This window comes from Anoplopoma fimbria, chromosome 23 (assembly GCF_027596085.1).
Source record: "Anoplopoma fimbria isolate UVic2021 breed Golden Eagle Sablefish chromosome 23, Afim_UVic_2022, whole genome shotgun sequence".
In the NCBI taxonomy this organism is placed as follows: Eukaryota; Metazoa; Chordata; class Actinopteri; order Perciformes; family Anoplopomatidae; genus Anoplopoma; species Anoplopoma fimbria.
Window position 1 is genome coordinate 1,826,684 of NC_072471.1, and position 27,463 is coordinate 1,854,146.

At 34.2% G+C, this 27,463-nt stretch overlaps 2 protein-coding genes across 2 annotated transcripts; one reads left to right on the top strand and one right to left on the bottom strand.

Moving 5' to 3' along the window:
- Positions 1-1,591: 1,591 nt before the first annotated feature.
- LOC129112814 (tetraspanin-8-like) lies at positions 1,592-15,673 on the top strand. Its single transcript, XM_054625047.1, has 8 exons — positions 1,592-1,741; positions 11,616-11,678; positions 11,881-12,000; positions 12,925-12,999; positions 13,103-13,198; positions 14,181-14,291; positions 14,446-14,526; positions 15,602-15,673. Exons 1-8 carry the CDS (start codon positions 1,685-1,687, stop codon positions 15,671-15,673), a joined length of 675 nt encoding a protein of 224 aa, XP_054481022.1. The 5' UTR covers positions 1,592-1,684.
- Positions 15,674-16,922: 1,249 nt separating this feature from the next.
- On the bottom strand, positions 16,923-26,986 carry tmem19 (transmembrane protein 19). The gene is made up of 8 exons (XM_054624799.1): positions 26,804-26,986; positions 23,503-23,650; positions 22,862-22,975; positions 20,211-20,348; positions 20,057-20,133; positions 19,561-19,738; positions 18,212-18,421; positions 16,923-17,456 (listed from the first exon to the last, which is right to left on the bottom strand). The coding sequence occupies exons 2-8, from the start codon at positions 23,630-23,632 to the stop codon at positions 17,290-17,292; spliced, it is 1,014 nt and encodes a 337-aa protein (XP_054480774.1). The 5' UTR covers positions 23,633-23,650; positions 26,804-26,986; the 3' UTR covers positions 16,923-17,289.
- Positions 26,987-27,463: the final 477 nt, after the last annotated feature.

The following is a 27,463-nucleotide window of genomic DNA, read 5'->3' on the forward strand; positions in this document are numbered from 1 at the left end:
TCCTGTGGTGTACCTCAGAGCTCCATCTTAGTTCCCGTTTAATTTTCATTATGCTTCTAAATGTAATGAAGATGAGAAATGCTGAAGAGCAAAACATTTTCTTCGTCTACATAAGAGTAAAACGGATCCTTTTATTCTCGGCCCATAAAAGTTTGCTACTGGTTTAATTTTCTTTGTCCTATTTTGCTTTCAATTCTCTGTCTACACGCCAGAAATGTAGGCGTCATTCTTGACTCTGCTTGGGCATTGGACAAACTAATTAATACTCTCATAACCAGTATCTTTTGAAAATAGAAAAAAATTAACTTTTTCTTTCTTTTGGAGAACTATAATCTTAAATTGACATGTATTACCTTAAAACAAAGGAGTCAATGGGAGTCATTTATGTAGGAGTCATCAGTCTTCCCTTGCAGCTGGTTCAACACACAGCTTCACTTGTTTCCAGTAAAATATAGAATTGATTTTAAGATTCTTTCATTAGTTTTAAAAGCTCTGCATGGCCAATCCATCCAGACTACATCTCTATTCTCCTCCGTACATATTCTACAGCCAGACTTCTCAGATCCTCTAATCAGTAACAATCCATGTCCACAGGAAAAATATCAAAGGTGTTCAAGCTTGTTGACCCTCACCGTCAGTTCTTTCCCATCTATCAACACTTTTAAATCAGTCTTTTTTCTTCTGTAGAGCAGTTTACTTTGGTAAACACCCGTTGGTTCTACAACAGGCAGAAACCGAACACACTAGCAACTACAAGCAAACAGAACAGTTGTTCAGTTTGATAATCATCAGTTTGTCAAACATTGATTTGAATTTTAAGTTAAATATTAACCAGCTGGTCTCGAGTCTCAACAGTTTCCAATGGGACGCTGGATAGAAACACTGAACATAATTCTACTTAAGCCTCAGGTCTAATCTCTGGAGGGATGTATCTGTCTTTTTGCTAACTGGCAGTTAGCAGGAACATTTGGAAGTTAATAAAAAACAGTGCTGATTGTTGTAGTTTCATACAGCTGCTACTAGATGGGAGTACAGAGTCATATTTCACTGATTGTACCTTTTTAAAGACCATGTCGTTGTGTCAATGCTCTTGTTTTACAACTTCAGCTTCATGTTTTTACATGAAAATTAAAAGATAATACACAAATTTCTGTGAGAGTAAATTCAGAGTCTTTGATCAGGTTAAAATGACCATTGTGTCAGGATCAACAGTGCCTAAGAGTTGAGTAAAACCAAAAGGATCTGAATACTTCCTTTACAATTGACAATAAGAAAACCAAATTTTTTTGCCGTTGTAGTTTGGGGGATTAGAATACACAAATATATCGTATTTTTTACCTGAGAAGAGATTTTCAATCTGTTTGATTTGAGTCCAACAGGCTGGGCTCGGCTTTATTTATAGGAAAGAAAGATGAAAAGAAGGAAGGGAGCAGGTAGGGAAAGAATCTACTATAAAGGATAAGGAGTGAAGTAAATGTAGGAAAGAAGAGGGATCAGGAAAGGGAAGGAGGAAGGACAAAACGGGACGCACCCTCATTGAGGGGAAACAGGTAGAACAGGCTGGTCTGAGGGAGTCTCTCTGCCACCACTCTGGAGGAAGCTTCTCTCTGTAGAAGGCAGCGAGTCAAGAGCGAGAAGCCGCAGAGGACGTAGGAATAAAGACCAGAAAATAAAGAAAAGAGCCATGGCTGTGAATAAATGCATCAAATTCCTTCTCTTCTTCTTCAACCTGCTCTTCTGGGTGAGTCTGGGGAAAAAAACATAGTTGTTTGTGACATTTTTTAACATTGTTTTAAACTTCTTAATCATGTCTTTTCTTTTTTTTTTAAAGAGAGGTTTAAATCATATTGATCTAGTTTCCGGTTTATTTGGTTCGTCATTGGAGGAGTTTTCTAACTTAAATTGTTTGGATTTTTGGATGCAAGATTCATTCTTTGCAGAGTTTATGAATGTGTTGTACTTTTAGAATGTGTCTCGAAGGCTGATGTAGCAGATAATTATATTTTTTCACTCAACTCAAGTTGAGCAGACGTTAGACGTTTTACTTATTTAATATTCTATCTATCTATCTATCTATCTATCTATCTATCTATCTATCTATCTATCTATCTATCTATCTATCTATCTATCTATCTATCTATCTATCTATCTATCTATCTATCTAATTTGATCTATTTTTAGTGTTTGTGTTTAGTTCTGTTTATTCAAATTTTTATTTTTCAGTTGTTTCTGTGCAGAGCTGCCCTCTCCCTTCTTTTTGTTCCTCCAGTCAACCGGTCAGTAGTGTCAAACAGGTTGTGTCGGCTTTCCATTACGCCTCCGCCTCTCCCCCCCACCAACAAAAAAAGGGTTGCTCAGTTTCAGGGCGTGGCTGGCCGCTCGGCCTCACATCATCGCGTCTGACATCTGCAGCATTGTGTTACTCCTCGGCAATTGTTAATGTTTTGAGCGTAGTTGGTTTGAATCCCACACACATTGCTTCACACATCTGTATTTCCTCACATTCTCTGCTCGGGAATTTCCCCAATTAGTACCAAATGGTCCATGTTGGTTAATCTATTACTCCATTAGATTAAGTTCTTGCTCAACAGAAACCTGAAGGTGCTTTTTGTTGAAGGTTTGTTTTAACAGTGCTGTAGAAATGTTGTTATTGACATAATAAAAGGTGGAGGAGAGGTACTGAAGAAGGAGGCAGCTCATTAAATGGGAGGCGGTGGATTCATCAGCAGTTAGATGGAGCAACAAAAAGGTTATCAGATTGTTGGATTGTCAGACGACGTTGGGGTTGTTGGGAAGAGTATTGTTTTTATTTAATTGTGTTATATTGGTGGATATAGACTAGCAGTTTCCTCTAATTTCAAGTCCATATGCCAAGCTAGGCTTAAAAATATTAAGCTTTCAAAACAGATAAAACTAGTTATGTTAGCATGAATATGAACGGTATAATATCATATTTTAGATGGAGGTTGGCTTGCTTCAAGTTTTAACACATAATTATCACTTTTATATTTGAAAATGTTTAAATTGATCCAATATACAGACATGGCATGTTGATTTACAAACATTTCCATGTTAGGTATACTCATTTCTCAAGCGCAGACTTGTTTCCTACTTTCTCACTGATCACATTTGTACAGTTCAAGAAGACAAGCTAGCAATGCTACTGAAAAGTATCACATGGCCTTTATTCGTCTTCCTCCGTTGTCTCGTAAACCCTTGCTTGTTCTTTCCTTTACCACATTGGCATTGTCTTGAATAAGAGGAATATTTGGGGACTTGTTTTCCTTGGTCTCTCAGCCAATCACATCTCTTGTTGTGGGTCGGCCCAGCTCTCTTTTTTTGCTCAAATTAGGATTAATAACTAACAAAAACGGTATGGGTGCTCTGATGCGGATTTCTGGGGCCGATCGCTGGAAGCAGTATTCACCGATACGATCAACGATCACCGGGTCTATTGAAAGCCTTCTATTTATTGTGTAGCATTATTTATTTATCTAACTAGTCCTAACAACATTGTACATTAATTATTGGAATTAAGAGATGAGAAAGTATCATGAATTGACAACATATTCCACTCTCTCTCTTAGAGACACAACTTTTAGCTGCTCATAGAGAAATCGTCTCCGCCATCTGGTCGACTCTTCTGAGACCGTGGATCAAACTATGTAGAACAAATTTCAGCTGATGATGATCAGTTGCTGATCGATTGGAATAATGTAAGGCGTCAAAACATTCCTCAAAATCAATATGCTACATCTCATCCATCTTGTTTTTCTGTCAACTGTCCTTTAGCTCCGTTTAAAATAACCTCCTGCTGTTTGAGCGTCAGTTCGGCTGCCTGCTGTGTTTATTTCAGTCCTTCTCTCGTGTTCCCAGAAATGATGTTGAGTCGATGTTAACTTAATTGTACCCACTCAGCGGACATAGTGGACATGATGTGTTTACCTAATGATGATGGTGAAGATGGTGAGGGTGGGGCACGGCTCTTATTAAAGTTTTTAACTAGTGGCTCTGCAGTAGCTTTTAGTTGCTAAGTGATGCTTCGTGAGGGCAAAAGAAGAAGAACAAACTAGGACGCTGTAGAAAATATCTATTTCTCTCTACCTATTTGCTGTCATATGGATGTCTCTCTTCTTTCAACCAATAATAACTATTCTAACAGATAAAAACAGTTTGATTCAAACAACAGATGGTTTCTTTCCTTTGGAAATAGTTTGAAGGAAATGATTCAAACCTCCAGACAGTATTACATGACGGGGAGAATCCTGTTTAACTTGATGTTGAATACGTTTCTGTGACCCTCAATCATCATTGAAATGTAAATGAGTCTTTCTGATTGAAGAGGTTTAAACTGTGATTAGTTCAGCTGATACTAACCATAGACCCATCACCTTCAATTTCTGCTGTAAAGTCTGAAGATCTTTGCTGAAGTTAATTCCAGCTTGTTCTTGGATGCCTTTATTGTGAAACTCTTGACACTGAAACAGAAAGCTGTTCCTGTTTTAATCTAAACTTCCGGTTTCTTTGCCCAATGTCAGGTGATTTCTTTGTCTCTTGAAGTTGTCAGTCTGGTTGAACCATTGAACAGCGTTTTATTCTCAATGCACCAAATTAAAGCAAAGACCATTCAGACATAAAGAGATGTCCTCTCAGACATGTGACTATCAATCTTTGGTGGCAGGACATCAGTAACTCTTCAACAGTTGTGTATATGTAACATAATGCTTGACTTGTTCTTGTTTGTCTTGGCAATCTTTAAGTATTAGTGTACTGTGGTTTCTGTGGCTGAGCTCTCCACAGATAAAGGGCTCCAGTTGTGCGATCGTCTTGTCAAACAGCAGAGCTCTTATGGCCTTTGATTGTCAAGAAATAACCAATTATCTGCAGCTCTGTCTCTGTACATTAACGCCTCGTAGCAGAGTGCTCATATACCCTATGAATAATAGATGCTGCGTTCAGGGACCATTCCTGCAACAGGAAATGATCTTAACATAAATAAAACTGCAGCAAAACACAGGTGGACAAGGACTAAATACATACAAACTAAATGTATTTAGTCAAAGTACAAAACACAGCCCAGGTCTGCTTCTTTTACTTTCAGAACATGGCTATTTGATATAATTACTAAATACAAAAGAAAGTAAAAATATGTGAGAAGATATTTACAATTAAGCAAATCTACAACAAAACCAAACCAAGATCGTGTCAGCCAAAAACAAAATTGTGACGGCCAGAAACCAAGATGGCGGCTGACTAAAACCAAGATGGCCACTAACCAAAACCAAGATGGTGATAGCCAGAAAACACTATGGCGACAGCCAAATACCAAGTCTTAAATACTCTTTATGGATCCAGTCTGGCTCATATTGATGTCCAACTGTCAACCACCAGTTTTCCAACCTTCTATAAATAGCGTCTGAATCGAAGGTAATGTCTGTAGAGCCTCTGAGACCTCTACAAGTGCCCAAACCCAATAGCTTGTCTTCCAAAGGCTTAGTGGGCTCTTGACTGTACACACCTGTAATTAGTTGCGATACTGTTGAATTTTTGTCTGTGGTTATTGCGTAATGCCACCTACTCGTGTGCTCGCTGCAACTAATCCAGCAGATCAGTTTGTATCTCAATTACACAATGACTCAGTACTCGTTACGCTCAGCCTTTGAGTCACTGCTGAGGAATGAGCCGCCCCTTCTCTATTATAACCAACAGAACAAGCACCTAGAATCACTTGCTATTCAGTTAACAAAAGAAACCTCAACATTGCAGTTTTTATTACATGAACCATACAGGGAACGTCTGTACATTAAGACACAAACATGTACTATTTATTTATAAAGTCAGATTTATACACAAGGCAGGAAAAACAAACAATAAGAGGCAAGTTAAAGAGACTAGATACTGGAGCGGTAATCCTTCTTAACTGTAATCCCCGTCAACTGTTAAAGGAATTAACTATAATGGAGATCAGTAATTATCTAAATGAACTTTGATTTAACCCTGATTAGCTATGATCAATTCTTTAGTCAACTGTAATCTTCATCTGCAAATTTACAAATCTTAGAATTTATCCCGATTGACTGTGATCCAGTTCAAGTGTAATCCTAATCCTTTATAATCCTGATCAACTGCAATCCAAATCAAATTAAATCTTTTACACCTTTAATCCTGATCAGATGTAATAGTGGTAGACTGTGATTTGAATGAATCTCAATCCTGATCAATGTAATCCTGATTTATTTTAATACAGATTAACTGCAATTCCATGTCAATGTAATCAGAATCTAAGTGAATCCTGATAAACTGTTAATCAGATCAACAGTGTTCCTGATTAATTATATTCATAAATAGTTTTAATCCTGAATCAAATGATTTATCAGTTGTAATCCTGCTCCACTAGATTCCTAATTAGCTAATTTACTAATTAAATGTCTCCAAGTAAATCAATTTAAATCCCAATTATCTATATTTCTGATCAACTGTAATCCCGATCTACGAAAGTCGTGATCGGATGTAATCCTGATTAACTGTTACTCTAATTAACTCATGTCTAACAACTGTAATCCCAATTAGGTGTAATCCTAATCAGATGGATTGCTGATCAACAATATTAATTAACTGTAATCCTGATTTACAGTGGGGATGAATGTAATCTTGATCATTTTCTAATCCAGATTATCCCTCTGATCTGGGTTCAGAGCTGACGAGCCCCTTCCAGCTCAGAGGGTGTGTTTGTTTTTCAGACCTGTGATGCTATGTTGCTCTGCAGGTTCTCTCTCTCTGTGTTCATGTTACAGTGACGCAGGTTTGAATCCCACTGCTTTGACTATGCATATGTTTGGGTGATAACGATCCACAACTCTGTGCGGAGGCTTTTCATTCAGTGTTTGTGTGGCCCGTAACCATTGGTAACCAGCTTTAAATGTAAACACCAGCTTTGTATGGGTGGTATTTTTTTTTCCATTGATAAAACAGAAGAGAAGAGGTGAATCACTCAACAGTACAATCTCATATCGTTATTGAGGAAGTACTCAGATCCTTTCCTTTGCTTAATGTACTATTACCACACATTAAAAGTACTCTGTTAATGTGAAATGTTCCTTCAGTAACAGTGTTTCAACTGTGACTCTTCTACTATCATATATTCTATCATTAGATTATTCTTACTCATAGATTCATTTAAAAGAAGGATCTTACTGTTGAGCTGGAGATAATTGTGAACTATTAAATAATGATTATTTTATTATGAATTAATCAGCTGACTTTCTCTTTTAATCGATTGATTGTTTGGTTTGTAAATATGGTGAAAATAGTGAGAAATGTCGTCTGAATTACTGTTTGTTTGGTCCAAACATTAACAAGAACCATTAACATTATAAAAATTAAAGATACATTAACATTATAAACATTATTAAAGATACATTAACATTATAAACATTATTAAAGATACATTAACATTATAAACATTATTAAAGATACATTAACATTATAAACATTATTAAAGATATATTAACAATTTAAACATTATTAAAGATACATTAACATTATAAACATTATTAAAGATATATTAAATTTAAACATTATTTACATGAACATTATAAACATTATTAAAGATACATTAACATTATAAACATTATTAAAGATACATTAACATTATAAACATTATTAAAGATACATTAACATTATAAACATTATTAAAGATACATTAACATTATAAACATTATTAAAAACATAACATATAAACATTATAAACATTATTAAAGATACATTAACATTATAAACATTATTAAAGATACATTAACATTATAAACATTATAAACATTATAAACATTATTAAAGATACATTAACATTATTACTAATACATAAATATTATTAACGTTATTACTAAAACTTTAACAGTATTAACATACCTACTAATACATTAACATTGTTAGAAGTATCACTAAAACATTGTCATTATTAACATAACTACTGATATAAATTAACATTATTAACCCTGTTACTGATACAATAACACTATTAACATTACAACTAAAATTTTAACATTATTACTCAGAAATTAGAATCATGACTATTTAATTAACATTATAACATTATTACTAATATATTACTATTATTAACATTACTACATCTGGTACCAGCAAATGTTTTTCCAGGGAAAACATTTGACTTTAACCATCAAATAAGTTTCAGATTAATTTTCTCTCGATCGGCAGATTTTCAGTTTCATCTGTACTTGACAGTAGTTAACTGTTGAGGGGTTTCATTTATAACTAAACAACATATTTTATAAACTCTTCATATGTTTTGTGTGCGAAAATCTTAATTTATAAAGTAACTTTCAGATAAATGCAGTGAAGTAAAATGTAAAATATTTACCTCTGAAATGTAAAAGTAAATAAAATATTACAGCTTGAGCTAATACAATACATGAAACTCCAGAAGTAGCTGGAAAACTAAAAGAAAATACAAAAGAAACATACACATGAAACACCCAAAGAAGAAATCTGATGATCAAACAGATGTAGTTGTTTTAGTTGTAGTTATCTTTAAACTCTGTATTTCATGAGGGCCGACGTGTCAACACAAACCAGTCAGCAGATAATGGAGCTTTCTTTCCTCAGGCTCAGCGTTTCCACCAGCAGGTTAGTTTGTTGTTTAAACAATCTGAACTTCAGGACTGAAACTCTCCTGCTGACGACCAAAACTCTGTTCGGTTCCTTTTTAAGATGGATTTTGTATTTTATTTTTCATTCATATGCCATTTGGACGAGATCATGCTGATGAGCATCATAAGATAAGAGATAAGATAAGATAAGATAATCCTTTATTAGTCCCGCAGCGGGGAAATTTGCAGGCTTACAGCAGCAAAGAGTAAAGTGCACACAAGAGACATAGTAAAGAAAGACAAGATAAAAGTAAAAAATGAAAATAAAAAAACAAATATTATAAATAAGCAATAAAAAAACAGTAGAAAATCAACAATAACTGAAATATTATATTTACAGACAGAAAAATCTATTTTAACTCATGTCCGCCTGGCTAGCAGCTTGTGGAAAACTGGTGATCATAGACTCGATTTAAGAAGTGGGCCTAGTCACCACGACAACACCCATTTTCAAAGCCTCATGTTGGCATTTTTTGGGCGTCGCCATCTTGGTTTATAGGTCACCAAAATGTTACAATTCACTTTCATTAAGTGAAAACACTGTGAAAGGTTAAAGTTGTAAGACAAAAACAACGACAACTCTCAGACCGGACAAACGGTAGTGTGTAGCCCCGCCCTCAAGCATCCCCTGCTTTATGGTCTGTTTGACTCTAAATGGAGCATCATTTACTAAATGAACATCATGCTGTATTGAAGAAGACTTGAAACTAGAGATTGAGACCATAAACTCATGTTTACAATGTTTACTGAGGGAATAAATCAAGAGAGAAGTAGAGTCATTTTCTCATAGACTTCTATACAACCAGAGGAGTCGCCCCCTGGTGGACAGGAGAGAGAATGCAGCTTTAACACATGAAGCTTTGGATTCACTTTTCAGAGGTTGCTTTATAAAATACCAGCCTTAGCTTTAAGTAAAACACCTGAGTACTTATTTCATCACTGCTGAAGAGATTACCTCAACAAAATAAATCCCTGTGGTTTCACTGGTTTCACTGGTTTTACTGGTTTTACTGGTTTCACTGGTCAGGTGTGTGCTGTATGGGTGGGACTCAGGAAATCCTGAGAATGCTGCTATTTATTCAGCCTTTAGCTAAGAGTAGAACTTAGTTCAGGGTGTGGTGGCTGTGTGTGTGTGTGTGTGTGTGTGTGTGTGTGTGTGTGTGTGTGTGTGTGTGTGTGTGTGTGTGTGTGTGTGTGTGTGTGTGTGTGTGTGTGTGTGTGTGTGTGTGTGTGTGTGTGTGTGTGTGTGTGTGCTGCTATTGTGGACACAGAGGTCACGACCTCTTTTTGTTTGTCATGTTTCCGTTCATTCAGAAGTTGAATGAATCATCCATCACTTTTTCCTTTAATGTAAACTTTAGTGTTTATTTCTAGTATATGAATAAATGTTGTATATTCAGAAATGTAACAAAAAGTAATTAACATTATAAAGAAAATGGAAAATATGGACAATTTATTAAAGTAAATCAAAAGGTGAAGCTTAGGAGTGAAATAATTATTATTTTCTTCAATGTTTAATCTGCATTTTATTTTGTTGATTAATTGTTTCACTTAGAAAATGTCAGAAAACTGGAAAAATTGCTTTTTTTTGTCAAGCATACAAAAAAGTTGAAAATTATTTCTCTCTTTTCACAACAAATTGTGAAGAGTGTTGAATTTAAACAAGATGTTTAATTTATTTATGTATTGAAAAAATATTAAAAAATATATAAATATATAAAAATAAAAATAGTTCTGTTAAATATTCGGTCTTTCAACTCATCGATTTATCAAAAAATAGTTTCAGCTTTAAATTTAACAAGTAGTTTCCTAAATATTGTGTATATGCACAGCGTATCGTACTATTTTTCTTCATTTACATCCATTTAATGGACATTAATCTGTAATCAGCCGCCCTGTGTTTTGTCTCCACGGTAACGATGTGGTCTGGTTTCTGGTTTCCGGCTCTGTCTTCTCTCTGCTGTTGTTGATTCACAGCAGCGTGTTTGTGTCGAGCTAATTGATGGTTTAGTCGGTGTTGAATAATACATCTCCTCAGTCCTGAACCCGGACCCAAGCCTCTTTCCATGTAGTCCTCTGGGAGTCCTGATCCAGATCCTCCACACTGAGCAGCAGCTGCTTGTTCTGCCTCTGGTCCAGTTTGGTCCAGTTTGATTTATTGTACTGAAGCTTTGAGTGGCAAACGAGAAAAAGAATCATATACAAGAAACCTTGTTTTATAAATACGACTAAAAACATTCACGTTTTCTTCTATGTGAGTTCTTAATTTACAGACCTTGAAAAAGCAAAATAAATATTTTGTTTTAAGAGTAAATGGAAAACAAGAATGCTTTAAGTCTTATTTAAAACACCAGGTAGTGGTGCACTTCAGCCTCTTGTGGCCAAAATCAGTATTACAACAACAAACAATGGTAAAATGTAAATAATATATATATATATATATATATATATATATATATATATATATATATATATATATATATATATATATATATATATATATATATATATATAAATGAAAGCAGAATAGTGGAGGCTTTTATAAAAGCACATCAAGGTTTTAATTTTATTAAAGGATAATTAGGTATCTACATATTTTTTAATCTGTGTACCCTGCTTTAGAAAATAACCTTTTGCTTATTAAAGAAACTAAAATCTACTTTCTCCACTCTGCAACCCAAACTAATCAGTGACTGTTCATGAATTATTATGGGTTGGTAGAATCTTTAGCATTTACATTCTGTGTTGTTTTTCCTATCCATCCAAATATGCACTTTATGGTTTCCTCTTTAAAAGTAAAAATTAAAAGTTATGGTTTTCATTTTGTTAATAAATGTTGTATCTGTAAAGGTGACATCATGGAGTTTGAGTTTCTGAAGGTTTTCTCCACAATAAATGTTTTTTTGTAAACATTTTGTATTTAAATGTCATCTCTCTCTCTGTCTACAGCTGAGTGGTTGCATCATCCTCGGCGTCTCCATCTACCTGAAAGTCCACAAGGATGGAAACGTGGTGAGACTCATTGATTCTCAAATATAACATACATATAAAATACATAACATAAACAGTAATATAGTAACTGTGACTTCTAGAGACGTAGCATCAGCATCAGTTTCCTCCTGTTCCACACAATCCAAATGTTATTGATTATTAGATCATATTTCTGCTGTCACCAGTGATGAATACTGATTGATTACTGATCGTCTCCCATCAGATCACCAATGAAGCTATACCGGGCATCGACCTGATGATCGCCATCGGGGTGATCATCATGTTGCTCGGCTTCCTGGGCTGCTGTGGAGCCATCAGAGAGAGCCGCTGCATGCTGCTGATAGTGAGAAACCATCATATTCATTTATTTATTCCATTTAACATATATATATATTGTTTTATGACATACTATATAATGAATTTTTATGACTTTTTTGATCATTTTTTTATGACTTTTAATTACTTTTTTTAAACATATTATACTATGAATTGTTATGACTTTTTAACATACTGTACTATAACTAATATATACTATATAATGACCTTTTTATGACCATTTTTAAGATACTTTATAATGACTTGGGATTACTTATTTACTTTTTCGATAAAATGTAGGACTTTTTTGACAAACTATTTTATGACTTATGACTTTGTTTCTCCCCTACTCTACAAATCCAAAAACATTATTACTCTAATTTTATCAAATATTATCTTTAATTCATATTTTCTTCCTTTTATAAAAAGTCTGACTTTTTAATGATTTTTCGACAAACTATATTATTACTTTTTTTTTTTTACATACTATACTATGACTTCTTATGACTTTTTTAATATAATATATTATGACTTTTTTTTAATATATACTCAACCTACTTTCCTATAACTTCTTATTACCTCTTTTATACATTTTTGACATACTATATCATGAAAGTTTTATGCAATTCTTTTTTATTTTGTTATGACATACTATAGTATGACATTTTTATAATTTTTGTTGCTATACTAAAGTGTTAGCTTTTTTATGATGTTTTTACATATTTTTTTTACGGAAATGTTAAAATAATCCTGGTAGAATTTGTCATAGTTTGGAGTTAGGATGTAAATAAAAGCCACTTTTTCAATTAATGGTAAACATTTTGATTTAACTGTTATTGTTTGAAAGCCCCTCTCAGCTTTTCATGTAGAGAAGATGATAATTGTCATCTTCATGTCATAACATGCTTCAAACATCAACCCTCCTTTTCTTTTTCCTCCTCTATTCACTCAGTTCTTCGTCAGCCTCCTCGTCATCTTCATCCTCCTGCTGGCGTTGGGCATCCTGGGAGCCGTGGAAGAGAAGAAGGTAAAACAGGAAGTGATGTCGTCCTTGTGTAACCTGCAGTTTTGTAGGTTTGTTTGGAGGATCAGTTTATTAAATCCTTATTTCTTATGTTGTTTGTGTGCAGGTGAAGGACTGGGTGAAGGAGCGTCTGACAAAGTTAACCCCTCTGTCATCGCAACCTCAAAATGTGAAGGACGACCTGGAGAAACTGCAGGCAGAGGTAACACACACACACACACACACACACACACACACACACACACACACACACACACACACACACACACACACACACACACACACACACACACACACACAATTACCATATCACCAATCAAGAGGGAAAACTGGAGCCTGGTGTTTTGTCACCTGACATATTTATGATTAAAAAGAATAAGATTTAACGCTGCATGTCACAATTTTCAATATTGACGAATCGTTTCGTCTGTAAAATGTCCAGAAATGTGAAAAATGCTCTTTATAATCTCCCTTTTTTAAAATTTCAAACAGACCAACGCTCATATATATATATATGTATATATTCACCAAAACATGACAAAGAAAAGTATCAGGTCCTCATACTTAAGACTCTGGAACCATCGAATATTTGGTATTTTGCAATTATCAAAATAGTTTATTTTTGTTTCAGCTCTAAAATGGAAACACATTGAGGTAGAGACCTCATTTATTGTATAGCCAAGTAAAATAATAATACTAAAATTATTAATTATAATAATACCAATAGTAATAATAATAAAAGTATAATTATTATAGTTACTATAATAATAATAATAATAATAATAATAATAATATTATTATTATTATTATTATTATTATTATTATTATTATTATTATGATTATGGTTAATTATTATAATTATGATAACACTTATAATAATTATAATAATTATAATAATAGTTATAATTATTGTAATAAGTATTGTATTAGTTATTGTAATAATTATTGTAATAATTATTGTAATAATTATAATAATTATTGTAATAATTATTATCATTATTGTAATAATGATAATAATTATAATAATAGTAATAATAGTAATAAATACTGGTAATAACAATAGTAATATTATTAATAATAGTAATAGTAATAATTAAAATAACAATAAACAAACAATCAAAGGAGATGTAGAAGTCTTCTAGAGTCTCATGTGTGTTTGTGTCTTTGTGTGTTTTTCCTTCCAGCTGAAGTGTTGCGGTCTCGTCAACGGACCGTCAGACTGGACTAAAGTTCCAGACTCCTGCCGCTGCAACGCCACCGAGACAACCTGCAAGTCCAACGCCATTTACTCCACGGTGAGGCCGGCGCTCCACCCAAACTCAACTTAAACTGTAGATGTGTTCTTTCAATAGCTTTGATTATTTTACATCATCACTCAAGAGTCAGTTTTTTTAGATTTAGACACTCATGTGATGTTCAGTATGATGATGTCATGCTCTCCTCCTGCAGCCCTGCTCCGACAAAATCATCGAATTGATGGAGAAACACATGGAGGTGGTGCTGGGAATCGCATTTTCCGCCATCGCTAAAGTTTACATTAAAGGAAAAAGTGATGGATGATTCATTGACAAACAAAAACATCCTGCTGGTGAGAACGGAAACATGACAAACAAAAACAGGTCGTGACCTCTGTGTCCACAATAGCACACACACACACACACACACACACACACACACACACACACACACACACACACACACACACACACACACACACACACACACACACACACACACACACACACACACTTGAATTCCCCACCAGAAACCGCTGCTAAAAGTATTTGTAGAAATGCATCATGGAGCCACAACCAAAACACAAAAAGATGCAAAACAAAGTGCTTGACAAAAGATTGAAATACACATTTAAGAAGTATTTTTTATAAGGAAAATAACTACATTTGTGGATGAGTTGAAATATATAAAAACTTTCTGTGTAAAAATCTTCTTGAAAAGATTTGGAGGTATTTTACTTGAATATTTCCATTTTATTTAAACTATTTAATATTTCTACTACATCTCAGAGGTGAATATTGTACTTTTTACTCCATTATATGTTTGGGACAGTTTAAGTTATTTTGCATATTCAGATTAATAGTACAAAATATAATGAACAAATATAAAGTATGATGTGTGACTATAGACGTAGCTACCCAGTAATGATTTGAAATGAACTCAACCTTTACAATCAAGTACTTTTGATGCTGATACTTTTGTCCTTTTACTGAAGTGACGTTTTTAATGCAGGACTTCTACTTGTAAAATAGTATTTGTACATTGTGGCATTGCTTCTTTGTACTTAGGTAAAACATCTTTCTTATTTTAAGGTAATATAATCTAATTACTGAAAACAAGGGGGCCCAGGGTCGCACCCTGGGGTACGCCATAATTAATATTTACTCTTTATGAACAGAACTCCCCAGAAAAAACAAATTAAGACCTAAACATGTATAGAACTGTGCCAAGCCACGATGGGAGATTCATTTAAAGTCTTACAACATTGAATTATATACCAGATAGAGAGTGTTTTAAGTAAAGACAAAACTTAACAAAAGTATATTTTAGTGTCATGGCTTTCTTTAATATGTTTCCTCTCTCTCTGCAGATTTTCGGTATGGTCTTCTCCATGATTCTCTCCTGCCAGATTGCCAGGAAGGATACCGCCACCACTGCCTGAACACCCCCCTCGCAATCAGCAGTGCCCGTATAACCGATGTACCATGTAACCTCAGTGCTACTGTCACTAAACCTGTGCTTTTACTGTGGAGGAACACATTGATATTTTGGTGACATTTAATGCCATTAATACACAGCCTGGTGTGTACTTTAAGGAGTCTCAATAATGACAAAAGTTATATATATATATATATATATATATATATATATATATATATATATATAATATATATATATATATATATATATATATATATATTATATATAATATATATATATATATATATATATATATTATATATATTAAGCAAACATTAGAATTTCAGCATCTAAAATGGACTAAATGTGATAGCAATTGTAGTTAAAATGAACTAGGATAAAATAAAAATAATTAAAATTTCAGTGCGTTCTTTAACTTTACCAATTTTTTATTAATATTATTTTTTCTAAATCTCAAGTCAAACCCAAACTATATACCTAATATAAGGATAGTTTTTATTTCCGTTCACACTGTGGCCTAAAGTAACAAAATGTAAGTTGTCTGGGGCTTATTATGTATGAAAGCTCATTGTTAAAAAAAGAACAGTACAAATAAGGATATATATGATTAAAAATATTACATTTTCATTATTATCACACATAACTGATTTATGCACAATCTAGAGGTTAAGACAATTTTTGTATTAAATACTTTTTTTTGTGCTATTTTCTGTACGCTAACTGTCCTTAGGTTACATAATATGCCTGAAATCAAATGTATTGTCACAATTAAATTTAAGGATGTCTGTTTTCATTTGTTTTGGATGCAGGGATCAGCATATAATGCTGCCTGTCGCAATGTCTGCTGCAATTATTTGGAAAATATTGCAAAATAATCCTCCAAAAGCTGAAGTTGTTGTATTCCTGTGCTGTTTAATAAAATAACTCTGCCTGTCTAAAATAATAAACATTGAATTTGATATCTTACACCGCCTTGTTAAAATTGACTTTTTACTTTTTATGACATATTTGACCTTTCCTTTTATACATTTTTATGACTCACCATGCTATGACTTTTATTTTTTTAATAAAAATACTATACCCTGACTTTATATACAATTTATGACATACTATACTGTTACTTCATTTTATTCCTTTTAATGAAATACTTTAACTTGACTTTTTATACATTATTTATGACATACTATTCTATGACTTTTTCTTGACATACTATCGGTGACTGTTTTGACTTTTTTACGACATGCAGACAATTTGACAAACAAACACACCATTTATTCAGAATGGACCAGTTCATTTACAAATCAGTCAATAACTTTCCATGAGATGTAATTTCATACTGTGCAGACTGAGGATCAAATTGATTGCATGTCTGGTGGCATCCTCAATAAACATCCTCAGTTCATCAGCTACAATCTGTTCAATTGAGACAAACATTTTCAATGAATGTCTAGGCAGTCAGTCGTATCATTGCATCAAAACACTTTCAAATGTTTCCATCTTTTAGTGTTAATTTTCCTCTCCATCATATTTGGAGTCTCTTAAGCGTCCAACATGAAAAGAATGTCTGTCTTTATGTCCAGCAGATTGCTCAAATGTCTTTTTAATCAGCAGCTGGTCTCAGATCAGTCGTGGCCACATCCCCCACGCCAGCCCGGGCAGGATGAGTGCGATGAGGACGGAGGAGAACAGGTTGACCGCGTTGTTGTCCAGGATTGGTTTCCCACAGATCCGTCGGGTGGTGGCGGACTCGTGACTCACCACCTTCCCGATGCTCGCGTCAAAGCCTGAAGACAGACGACAGGAACGTACAGTCAGTGACTCTGGCAGTTTGATCTTCTGTCAGTGAAGTTTCAATTTACAGGCTCGTAAACAAGTCATAGTGTAGTATGTCATAGTTTTGTTTATTCAAAGTCATAGTATAGTAAGAGTATATTATGTCATAAAAATATGACATTTTCAACATACTGTACTATTACTTTAAACAAACAAATAGTCAGTGGACGTTGTCCCAATATTTGACTTTTGTAACCAACAAACGTCAACATTCTAAGTTATTAATTCAAATTAGTAAAAGGGAAAGCAGCTTATCTTCACATTTGTGAAGCTGGAACCATGAAAATAATTGTTTTCACATGAAAATATTGTTATTTGTTTTCTGTCAATTATCAGTTCGGACCCCTAACTAACCAGACAGTTGTAGAAATAGAATACGTGTACACTTAGATTGCGGGGGAGTATTGTTGCTCCACAATAAACTGCCAGAGGAATTGTTAACATATTGGAGCTGAAATTTAGTCAATCAACAGAAAGCTGAATTAGCAATTATAGCAAATAAGTCGTTTTCAGGCAAAAAGTATGAAAATAAATCTCTATTTCCAGCTTCTTGAATCTAAACATTTGATCGTTTCTCATTGGTAGTTAACTGAATATATTTTGGTTTTGGACAAATCGATCAATATAAAGATGTCAATTTAAGTGTAAGAAAATTTAGATAAAAAACAACAACAATTTAAAGACAATAATCTGCTTCTGTTCCTACCGGAGTATTGCATGTGAGCTCCGAGGAAAGAGTCCAGCATCGACCCCAGCAGGCCGGCCACGCCCCCGTACACCATGATGGGCCACTGGGGGTCGGCCAGGTTCAGGTCCTCCACCATCAGAAGCTGGGTGACGTAGTAGGCCGCACCCACCGCCAGCCCGCCCAGGAAACTGGCGACCAGTCCGACAGCAGTGACGCCTCCGTTTGTTCCTGGTAGGAGAGAAAGTAGATCCAAATATAAACAGACCACAAGAAGCCAGATTTAAGGAAAAAGCATTACTTTTAGGAATTTACTGAACATACAAGCCTCAATAAAAATAAACAGTTTGTTCTGGAACGTCTGCCTCCTCCGTCCTCCATCAACGTGTAGTAGCTTCAGGGCAGCAGACTGTATCTCAGCCTAGTTACTTAAATAAACGACCTGATGAAACAAAGTGCAGCCCTCATCCTGCCGTCCCCTCGTGGTCAACCACCAGTGGATGTGTGACATGAAAATGATTTTACTGCTCCTGTTTTTATCTTTTAGTAATAAACACGTCTTAATGTTTCATGTTCTATGGCGGTGAGGCGCTGCAGCAGATCTGTGATCAGTACCGGAGCAGCAGTCAGCAGATGCTCAGTTAGTTCCACACTTTTCAGTTACTTCTATGATGCGTCAGGCAGACGGGACTTAAGGGAGCAATTAAGAAACCGCAAGAAACGTTCTAACAAAAAAAAAAAAAAAAAAAAAGAGTCTTGTAACTGGTACAAATACACAGAATAGCCTGCAAATTTGCCCGCTGTGGGACTAATAAAGGATTATCTTATCTCTTATCTTAATAGATACTGGACAAACTAGAAATTCTTGCTCTAAAGAATAAGCGAGGTAAAAAAATGGACATTAATGTACAATGTACATTAATTAAATTCTGAGCTCCTCAGAGACCAACAGTCATGTGTCAAAAAAATCTGTTGAACTGCAGACTGCTGTTAATATATATTATAAATCTATGTTGAACTAATATCTAAATATTTCTCTTCCTTAAAGTTGACCTATGCTTTTTGTGTCTAGATTACTGTAAACCAACGGTTTGAAAAACTCCCATCACAGATAACATATTTTTACAATCTTACTTTTAATTAATTCAACCTTTTTCTAACTATTTATTTTATACTTGTTTTTACATCTTAATATAGTTTTAACTACTTTCAATTATTTTGTATCTACTTTTGGGAATTTTATGTTATGAAAGGTGCTGTATAAATACATTTTTTTTTAATTATTAGTAAATAAAATCTATATTTAGGTTAGGGAATGTTAAGTCTAATAACAATTGTTGTAGCTGAACATAAAACCATGTGACTCTCACCTGCTGGGACTTCCTTCCAGGTGGTGATGAGTCTGGGCCGTGATTGGCTGAGAACAGGCCCCACCTCCGACGCCCAGGTGTCCCCGCTGCTGCAGGCCAGCGCTCCCAGCAGAGAGAGACACATCCAGGAGGCCGTGTACTGTTTACTGAAGTCAATGGGGATCTCACCGGGACCCACCTGAAACAAAAATACATTTATTTATGAAATACTGACGAAGGAATAAACATCTGGATGTAACAGAAAACTATCCCGATCAAAAGCAGGATTTTATTTTGAAATTTCAGATACAGACAAGAGGTGGAATGTAACTAAGTACATTTACTGGAGTACAAATTCAAGGTACTTTAACTTTCTGCTTCTCCTTCACTACATCTCAGAGGTAAATATTGTACTTTTGACTGTACTACTGCAAACAGATTTAAAACGTGTGTGTGTGTGTGTGTGTGTGTGTGTGTGTGTGTGTGTGTGTGTGTGTGTGTGTGTGTGTGTGTGTACCTCTATCATGTAAAGCAGTGCCAGCTCTGTGGGAACTCCTCCGTTACAGAAGACCTGAATCCAGTTCCTCTGCCCCCCTAAAACAAACATAAACATTAATACTTTGAATAGATAAAAACAATAAAACAACGAGCACATCTTCGGAGTCTCTCACCTTCTTTGTACTCGGCGTCTATTTTCTTCTTCTGTGCTCCTCCCCAGCGGGTCAGCTTGGAGGAGGTGATGAAGAAGGCCAGCAGAGAGGCGAAGAAGCTGTAGTTGGCCATCGTCAACACGAATCCTACGAAGAGAGCTGAGAAACAAACGCTTCACGTCAGAGGAGAAGACTTTAAAGATAAACTGATTCTACAAAGCAGTCTGATGGTTCGTTCGACAATAAACTACTACATTCCCATCATACTGTAGAAGTCATGTAGTTTAACAGCAACACTTATTTTACTTTGACTACAAACTGGACTTCACCTCATAGCTGTTGAATGTCTGAAAAAGCCTTTTTTTCACCACAATTTGTTGTTTCTTTTCAGTTTCTCAACACCATTAAATTGCTGTATTGGCACAACACAAAGAAATAAAAAACGAGGAAAGCTCCTCTTCTCTAATAAATGGTCATCTATACAAAATGCAGTACTTTCCGAGCAATAAATACAAGATATTTGGAATAAATACAAATTCTTAAAGCTCAGAAATCAGTCATTCACTTGATCATCTGTTAAATTTAAATCCTTTAAGGGAAACTTCAGCATTTTTCAACCTGGACCCTATTTACCCATGCTTTTGTGTCTCGGTGACTAATAAACAGAAATGTTTCATATTGTTCACGTACTGAAGGAGAAGGCTGCAGACGTCAGACTGTAACGTAATCGCTCCTCACCGTTAATGAACGTCGACTAAAAGTATTTGGTTTTTCCCGCGGACAACAAACATTATTAACAGAATTCAAACCACTGTTACTGATCAGGTCTGTTAGTTATTGTGTCATGTGACAACGGTGGAAACGTGAGTTAGAGTAGGAGAAAGAAGAGCAAGTGTTGTCAGAGTTTCTTGTGTGTAGTTTAGTGTTTTATAAAAGATTTTAAATGTCATGGCTTTCTTAATTGCTTGTTAACATTTGTCTTATCCATAGCAGCAGTGCTCCTTCTGTAGCTCCTTTGTACATAACTGTGCAATACTTTGTTTGACCTAATTCAAATTTTTACAATAATTATGTTTTTCTGGATATAAGACCAACTGAAACATCTTTTGATCCAGTAAGATTTGTTTTAAAATAATCTTCTATTAAACTGAATATTGTTTTAATCTTGCTGCTTTGCTAAACACAATGAAAACACTGATGCTTCTGTACATTTTGCATGGTTTTCCTCCAGGCTTTCGACTTAAACTGTGAAATGTTAGATGAATAAGATGTCAGTAAATAGTAAATCTGTAATAGGATACCCTTTTCCTTACGAGTTCTAATAAATCAAACATTAACAATGTTGTCATATGTTCCTCAGCTCAGTGGAAGACCATTTGACGCCATCATTTGGATTGTTATGGATATGAAATGGATCTATTTTGTCACAAAGACGCACTCTGTCCTGAGGATGAATTTGAGGCCACAAAATGTCAAAACAAAAGCTTAAGTAACATTTCCGGCGTCATGGGATCAAAGTTGAATGGACTCGACGGTGCCATTTGAAATGTGACCAACAAGACTTCAAACAAAAATGACCTCCATGTCAAATTAAATGGAAAATCTCATCAGTGAGTTGATGATGACTCATTTCATCAGCTGCTACAATAAGCAGATCATTCATCACAATGACTGACCTGTTGTTTGGCTTTAGAGATGAGAAGGGGTTTGTCTGATCAGGGTAGCTTAATCAAGTGGTTTAACAAAAGACAATGGTAAATAGATTTTTGGAAAAGGTGCAGGAACATTTCCATTTTTTATAGCATTGACGCAGCCAATCATTGAGCAGGGAAGCAGTTTCCAGTTCCTGATTTTAGCTTTTAGTATGTCTACCATGTCTGAGAAATTCAATTTCAGTCAAAGTTTGGAGTTTCTGGAAATCTTAACTCTAAGGTTAGAAAGTGAACGTTTAAAGAAATGCAGGGCTCATATATTCATCAGAGGCATGAATTCACTTCCATTACATGTTATAGTATAATCTTAAAGTTTAAATTATGAATTTTTAGCCTCCTGGAACAAAAACATATTCCACCATTTCCTGTCCTGTTTGTCAATTTTTGTATTATTATATACTAATATATATTTTATGACGACCCTTAAGATGTGAGCAGAAACCTGTTTCACCTTTTCTTGTTTACACGTATAATAATTTAGGAGATACAGTATTATTTCATTATTTTAAATAAGATTGAAGCTTCTGTATTTGGTGGCACAACAATAAACGTCTGTGATGTCAAACCTTTTAGTGGTGTGACGTAGTATGTTGATAGAAAATTAAATTCATTTTCTAAGGCAGTTGGGGTTTCATGGTTCAGAAACATTTATTTCCTTGCAGTGAAACTGGTTGAAAACTACACATTCACCTTTGTTTGTCCGTGACTCCATCAAACACGTTTGGACAGCCCAGTTTTAAAGATGTCAGAAACATATTTAATCCTGTTCTCACTTACTTACGTCTTACTGTGAATACTGAGCGTCTTTTGTTCTAAATGTTCTTTCAGGATGAATGCAGTACTATCTTTTTCTCAGGACACCACGTTTTGTGGGCCAGAAAAATAAAAAAAAACGTTCACGTAGCTGAGAGGAAGTGATGATTATCTATGGTTTCGTCACATTACACATCGTCTTCTCACCTCCCAGCGCTCCGGAGGAGCTCAGACTGCTCCTCTTCAGCGCCCTGACCACCAGCATGAGGGGAACCAAGATGGAGAACAACCATCGCCACGGCGACACCGGCTGCAGCGTTCCTGAGAACAGACACACATACAAGCTCAGACCGCCATTGTGAATAATCGCAGTGACATTGCTCCACCTGAGAAAGATCAGTCGCTTTTCAAGATTGTGGGAACGAGAAAGTCATTTGAAGGAGACACAAAATCTTCTTCAGTTTTTCTGCATAAAAGGGCATATTAGTCCTGAGTTTAGTACATTCAACGGGGTGCAATTTCTGGACGGTGGGGTATAAACTTTAGCTGGGAGCCGATGCTGGAGACCCAGGCCGTATTACTGGACCCTCTGGAGGGAAGGGAGGCACCGGAGAACCAGAACCAGGACTGAGCGGGTCAGACTGTCAGACCCTGCTGCAGTAAAATGAGAGGTTTTCTAAAGGGACTCTGGTGAGGAAACACTACCACTTTAGTCCACAGGGGCCGCCAAAATCAACACAAAACGAAAGTTCCTCGTAGAAACTTTCACAAAATGTTTCATATAATCTGCAAACAGCCAAATAGAAATAATTCTTACACTAAAATCAAAACATATTCTTTGGACTTACCGGAGTAGCTGCTGATGGTGACGGAGAGCAGCCAGAAGGAGAGGGAAAGCGCCAAAGTGGCGCACAGCACGATCATATCAGTAATCATCTTGATGTATTCTTTCAACAGGATCTCATTCTCAGAGTTCATGATGACGGACGCTCCGAGCTGCAGGACAGGAAACAGAGACGGCTACATCAGCGGGCGTGTTCGGTACAATACAGGGAAATTCTAATTCTTATATTTGTTTTTATTGGTCATGGTTACATTTTGCTGGTAATCTTTGTGTCGAAATTCTGGTAACTTGACCAGGGAAGCGAGCAGAATTTTTGCTCTTCAAAATGTAAGAGTTTAAGGTGATCTCTGTTTAAACTGAAGGTTGTTGGCTCTTTTCCCAAATCTTTACAAACAAGATAGTCAGTAAGATGTTCACATGACTGATAGAAATAGATAAAAATGAGAGCATAGATTAACAGATACGAGAATATCCCATTCTTATCAGATGGAGTCCAGTTGACCCAAACTTTCAACATTCCTCTTGGTTTTTGTGTCAAACCAGCCGCCATTTAAAAGCTGCTATACAAACAGACTTGTTATTTCATGCAGAAGGATTTGTTGTTTTTATATCTGAGCTAAAACCAGAGAATATTGGGTTAAAACAGATCCTCTTTGTTCTCCGTGAAGTTTGATGGAAGTGATTTCATGTAGCCCCGCTGTGTTTTAGGTGGAGTTAAAAAACGGCCTTTTTAAATTCTATTTAATATGGTCATATGGTACGTTTGGAGTGAGTTATGCCTCGTGTGCTGTGAATAATGTTGCTTGCACAACAGTCATAATTTATGTTTGCTCCTGGTGATCTTCATCGCTGGTTTGGAAGAAGGAAATAACCGCAGAAACAGGCGAAGCAGCTTTAAAATAAAACACATTTCCTTTATCAGTGCGGGGAATCTAATCTACGCCGATGTGAAGAGTCGTTCATGTGGAAACACTGAATCCATTTTAGATTTGTCCCCAAAAAAAAGGTCAAACCACTGGATGGAACAGAAGCTATTCAGGGATTAGGTTTAGATCCGTGGAGACTAATTTCCTCAATCAAAAACAAAATACCTGGATGATTTTATCCCCTGAGATTGACCTTTGAACTGTCTCATATAGTTATAGTTATGAATATTTAAGCTTAGAAAAAATTGTTCAACAATTCTCAAACTATGCGTCTCATTCATACGGAGCATTCAAAGATCCCGTCCTAATGTGATTTCAGTGAGAGTCATGAGGAAGAAGAAAAAGTATCTGAGGTTTGCATGACCACAAAGCTCAACAAGGAAACAGTGTGTGAGGAAACACTGAGTGAATAAAATAAAATAAAATAAAATGAAATGAAATAAATGAAATAGTGAGGAAACACTGAGTGAATAAAATAAAATAAAATAAAATGAAATGAAATAAATGAAATAGTGAGGAAACACTGAGTGAATAAAATAAAATTAAATTAAATGAAAGATAAAATAAAATAAAATAAAATAGTGAGGAAACACTGAGTGAGGAAACAATTAAATTACATGAAATAAAATGAAATAAAATAAAATAGTGAGGAAACACTGAGTGAGGAAACAATTAAATTAGATGAAATAAGTGAAATAAAATAAAATAGTGAGGAAACACTGAGTGAGGAAACAATTAAATTAGATGAAATAAAATAAAATAAAATAGTGAGGAAACACTGAGTGAGGACACAATTAAATTAGATGAAATAAAATAAAATAAAATAATGAGGAAACAATTAAATTAGATAAAATGAAATTAAAAAAAATTCAAATTAGAAATAATAAAAATTAAATAGAATAGTGAGGAAACACTGAGTGAGGAAACAATTCAAATTAAAAATAATAACAATTAAATAAAATAGTGAGGAAACACTAAATGGGGAAACAATTAAATTGGATAAAATAAAATTTAAAAAAATAAAAATTAAATAAAATAGTGAGGAAACACTGAGGGAATTGTTTACTAGAGAGACTAAAAAAACACTTTCTAGAAACCTCTACTAATAAGATAAAATAAGACAACAGCAGCAAAGAGGATAGTGCAAACAAGAGACATAGTAAATAAAAAAAAGATCAAAATAAGTATTATAAATAAGCAAATGAGCAATAAAGAACAGTAAAGAACTACTGCATTCAAACTATTAAATTAGATGAAATAAAATAAAATAAAATAGTGAGGAAACACTGAGTGAGGAAACAATTAAATTAGATGAAATAAAATTAAATAAAATTAAATAGAATAGTGAGGAAACAATTAAATTGGATAAAATAAAATTTAAAAGAATAAAAATAAAATAGTGAGGAAACACAGAGGGAATTGTTTACTAGAGAGACTAAAAAACACACATTCTAGAAACCTCTACTAATAAGATAAAATAAGATAACAAACAAGAGACATAGTAAATAAAAAAAATATCAAAATAAGTATTATAAATAAGCAAATGAGCAATAAAGAACAGTAAAGAACTACTGCATTCAAACAATTAAATTAGATGAAATAAAATAAAATAGTGAGGAAACACTGAGTGAGGACACAATTAAATTAGATGAAATAAAATAAAATAAAATAAAATAGTGAGGAAACAATTAAATTGGATAAAATAAAATTAATAAAAATTAAAATTAAATAAAATAGTGAGGAAATACAGAGGGAATTGTTTACTAGAGAGACTAAAAAAAACACTTTCTAGAAACCTCTACTAATAAGATAAAATAAGATAACAAACAAGAGACATAGTAAATAAAAAAAAGCTCAAAATAAGTATTATAAATAAGCAAATGAGCAATAAAGAACAGTAAAGAACTACTGCATTCAAACAATTAAATTAGATGAAATAAAATAAAATAAAATAGTGAGGAAACACTGAGTGAGGAAACAATTAAATTGGATAAAATTAAATTAAAATAAATAAAAATTAAATAAAATAGTGAGGAAACACTGAGGGAATTGTTTACTAGAGAGACTAAAAAAAATAAGATAACAAACAAGAGACATAGTAAATAAAAAAAAGATCAAAATAAGTATTATAAATAAGCAAATGAGCAATAAAGAACAGTAAAGAACTACTGCATTCAAACAATTAAATTAGTAAAAATAAGTAAACATTATCAAAACCAGAATAAAATTTATTGCCAAAAAGTTTTTATCTTACAAATAATCTGGTGCATAATATAAAGATATTAAGAGTAATTAAGCATGCAGAGTGTGACAGTATGCAGACGATCCCTTCTCTACGTTGAAGGCTCACCTGTAATAAACACCTGTTCATGCACTCACCTGGTGAAAGGTGTCGCGGAGCCATGGTTGGTTGAAACACGTCACAACGATATTTAAGAATCTGCAGTAGTTTCATTGATAAATAAGCTGGTTTCAGTGAATAGTAGCAGAGGAGACTGTAGCTCCGAGCTCACTACTGAGGCTGAGCCGTGACCACGCCCCCAGGAAGAGACTGACACGACTTCCGGGTTCATCACGTGGTGCCAGCGTGTCCAATTAGATTCGCTCCCCACGTAAATCTTCTTCTTCCTCGGTGTTTATTGGCAGTTGGCAAACCAGATAAGAGGCGTAATGCCGCCACCTACTGGACGGGAGTGGGACGCGGTAGGAATTGACAATTAAATTAAATTAAATTAAATGAAATTAAATTAAATTAAATGAAATGAAATTAAATTAAATTAAATTAAATTAAATTAAATTAAATTAAATTAAATTAAATTAAATTAAATTAAATTAAATTAAAATTGAAGTGAAAAAATGAAATAAAATTAAGTAAAATGAAATAAAATAAAATGAAATAAAAAAATGAAATAAAATGAAATAAAATGAAATAAAATGAAATAAAATAAAATGAAATAAAATGAAATAAAATGAAATGAAATAAAATAAAATGAAATAAAAAATTGAAATAAAAAATTGAAATAAATTGAAATTAAATTA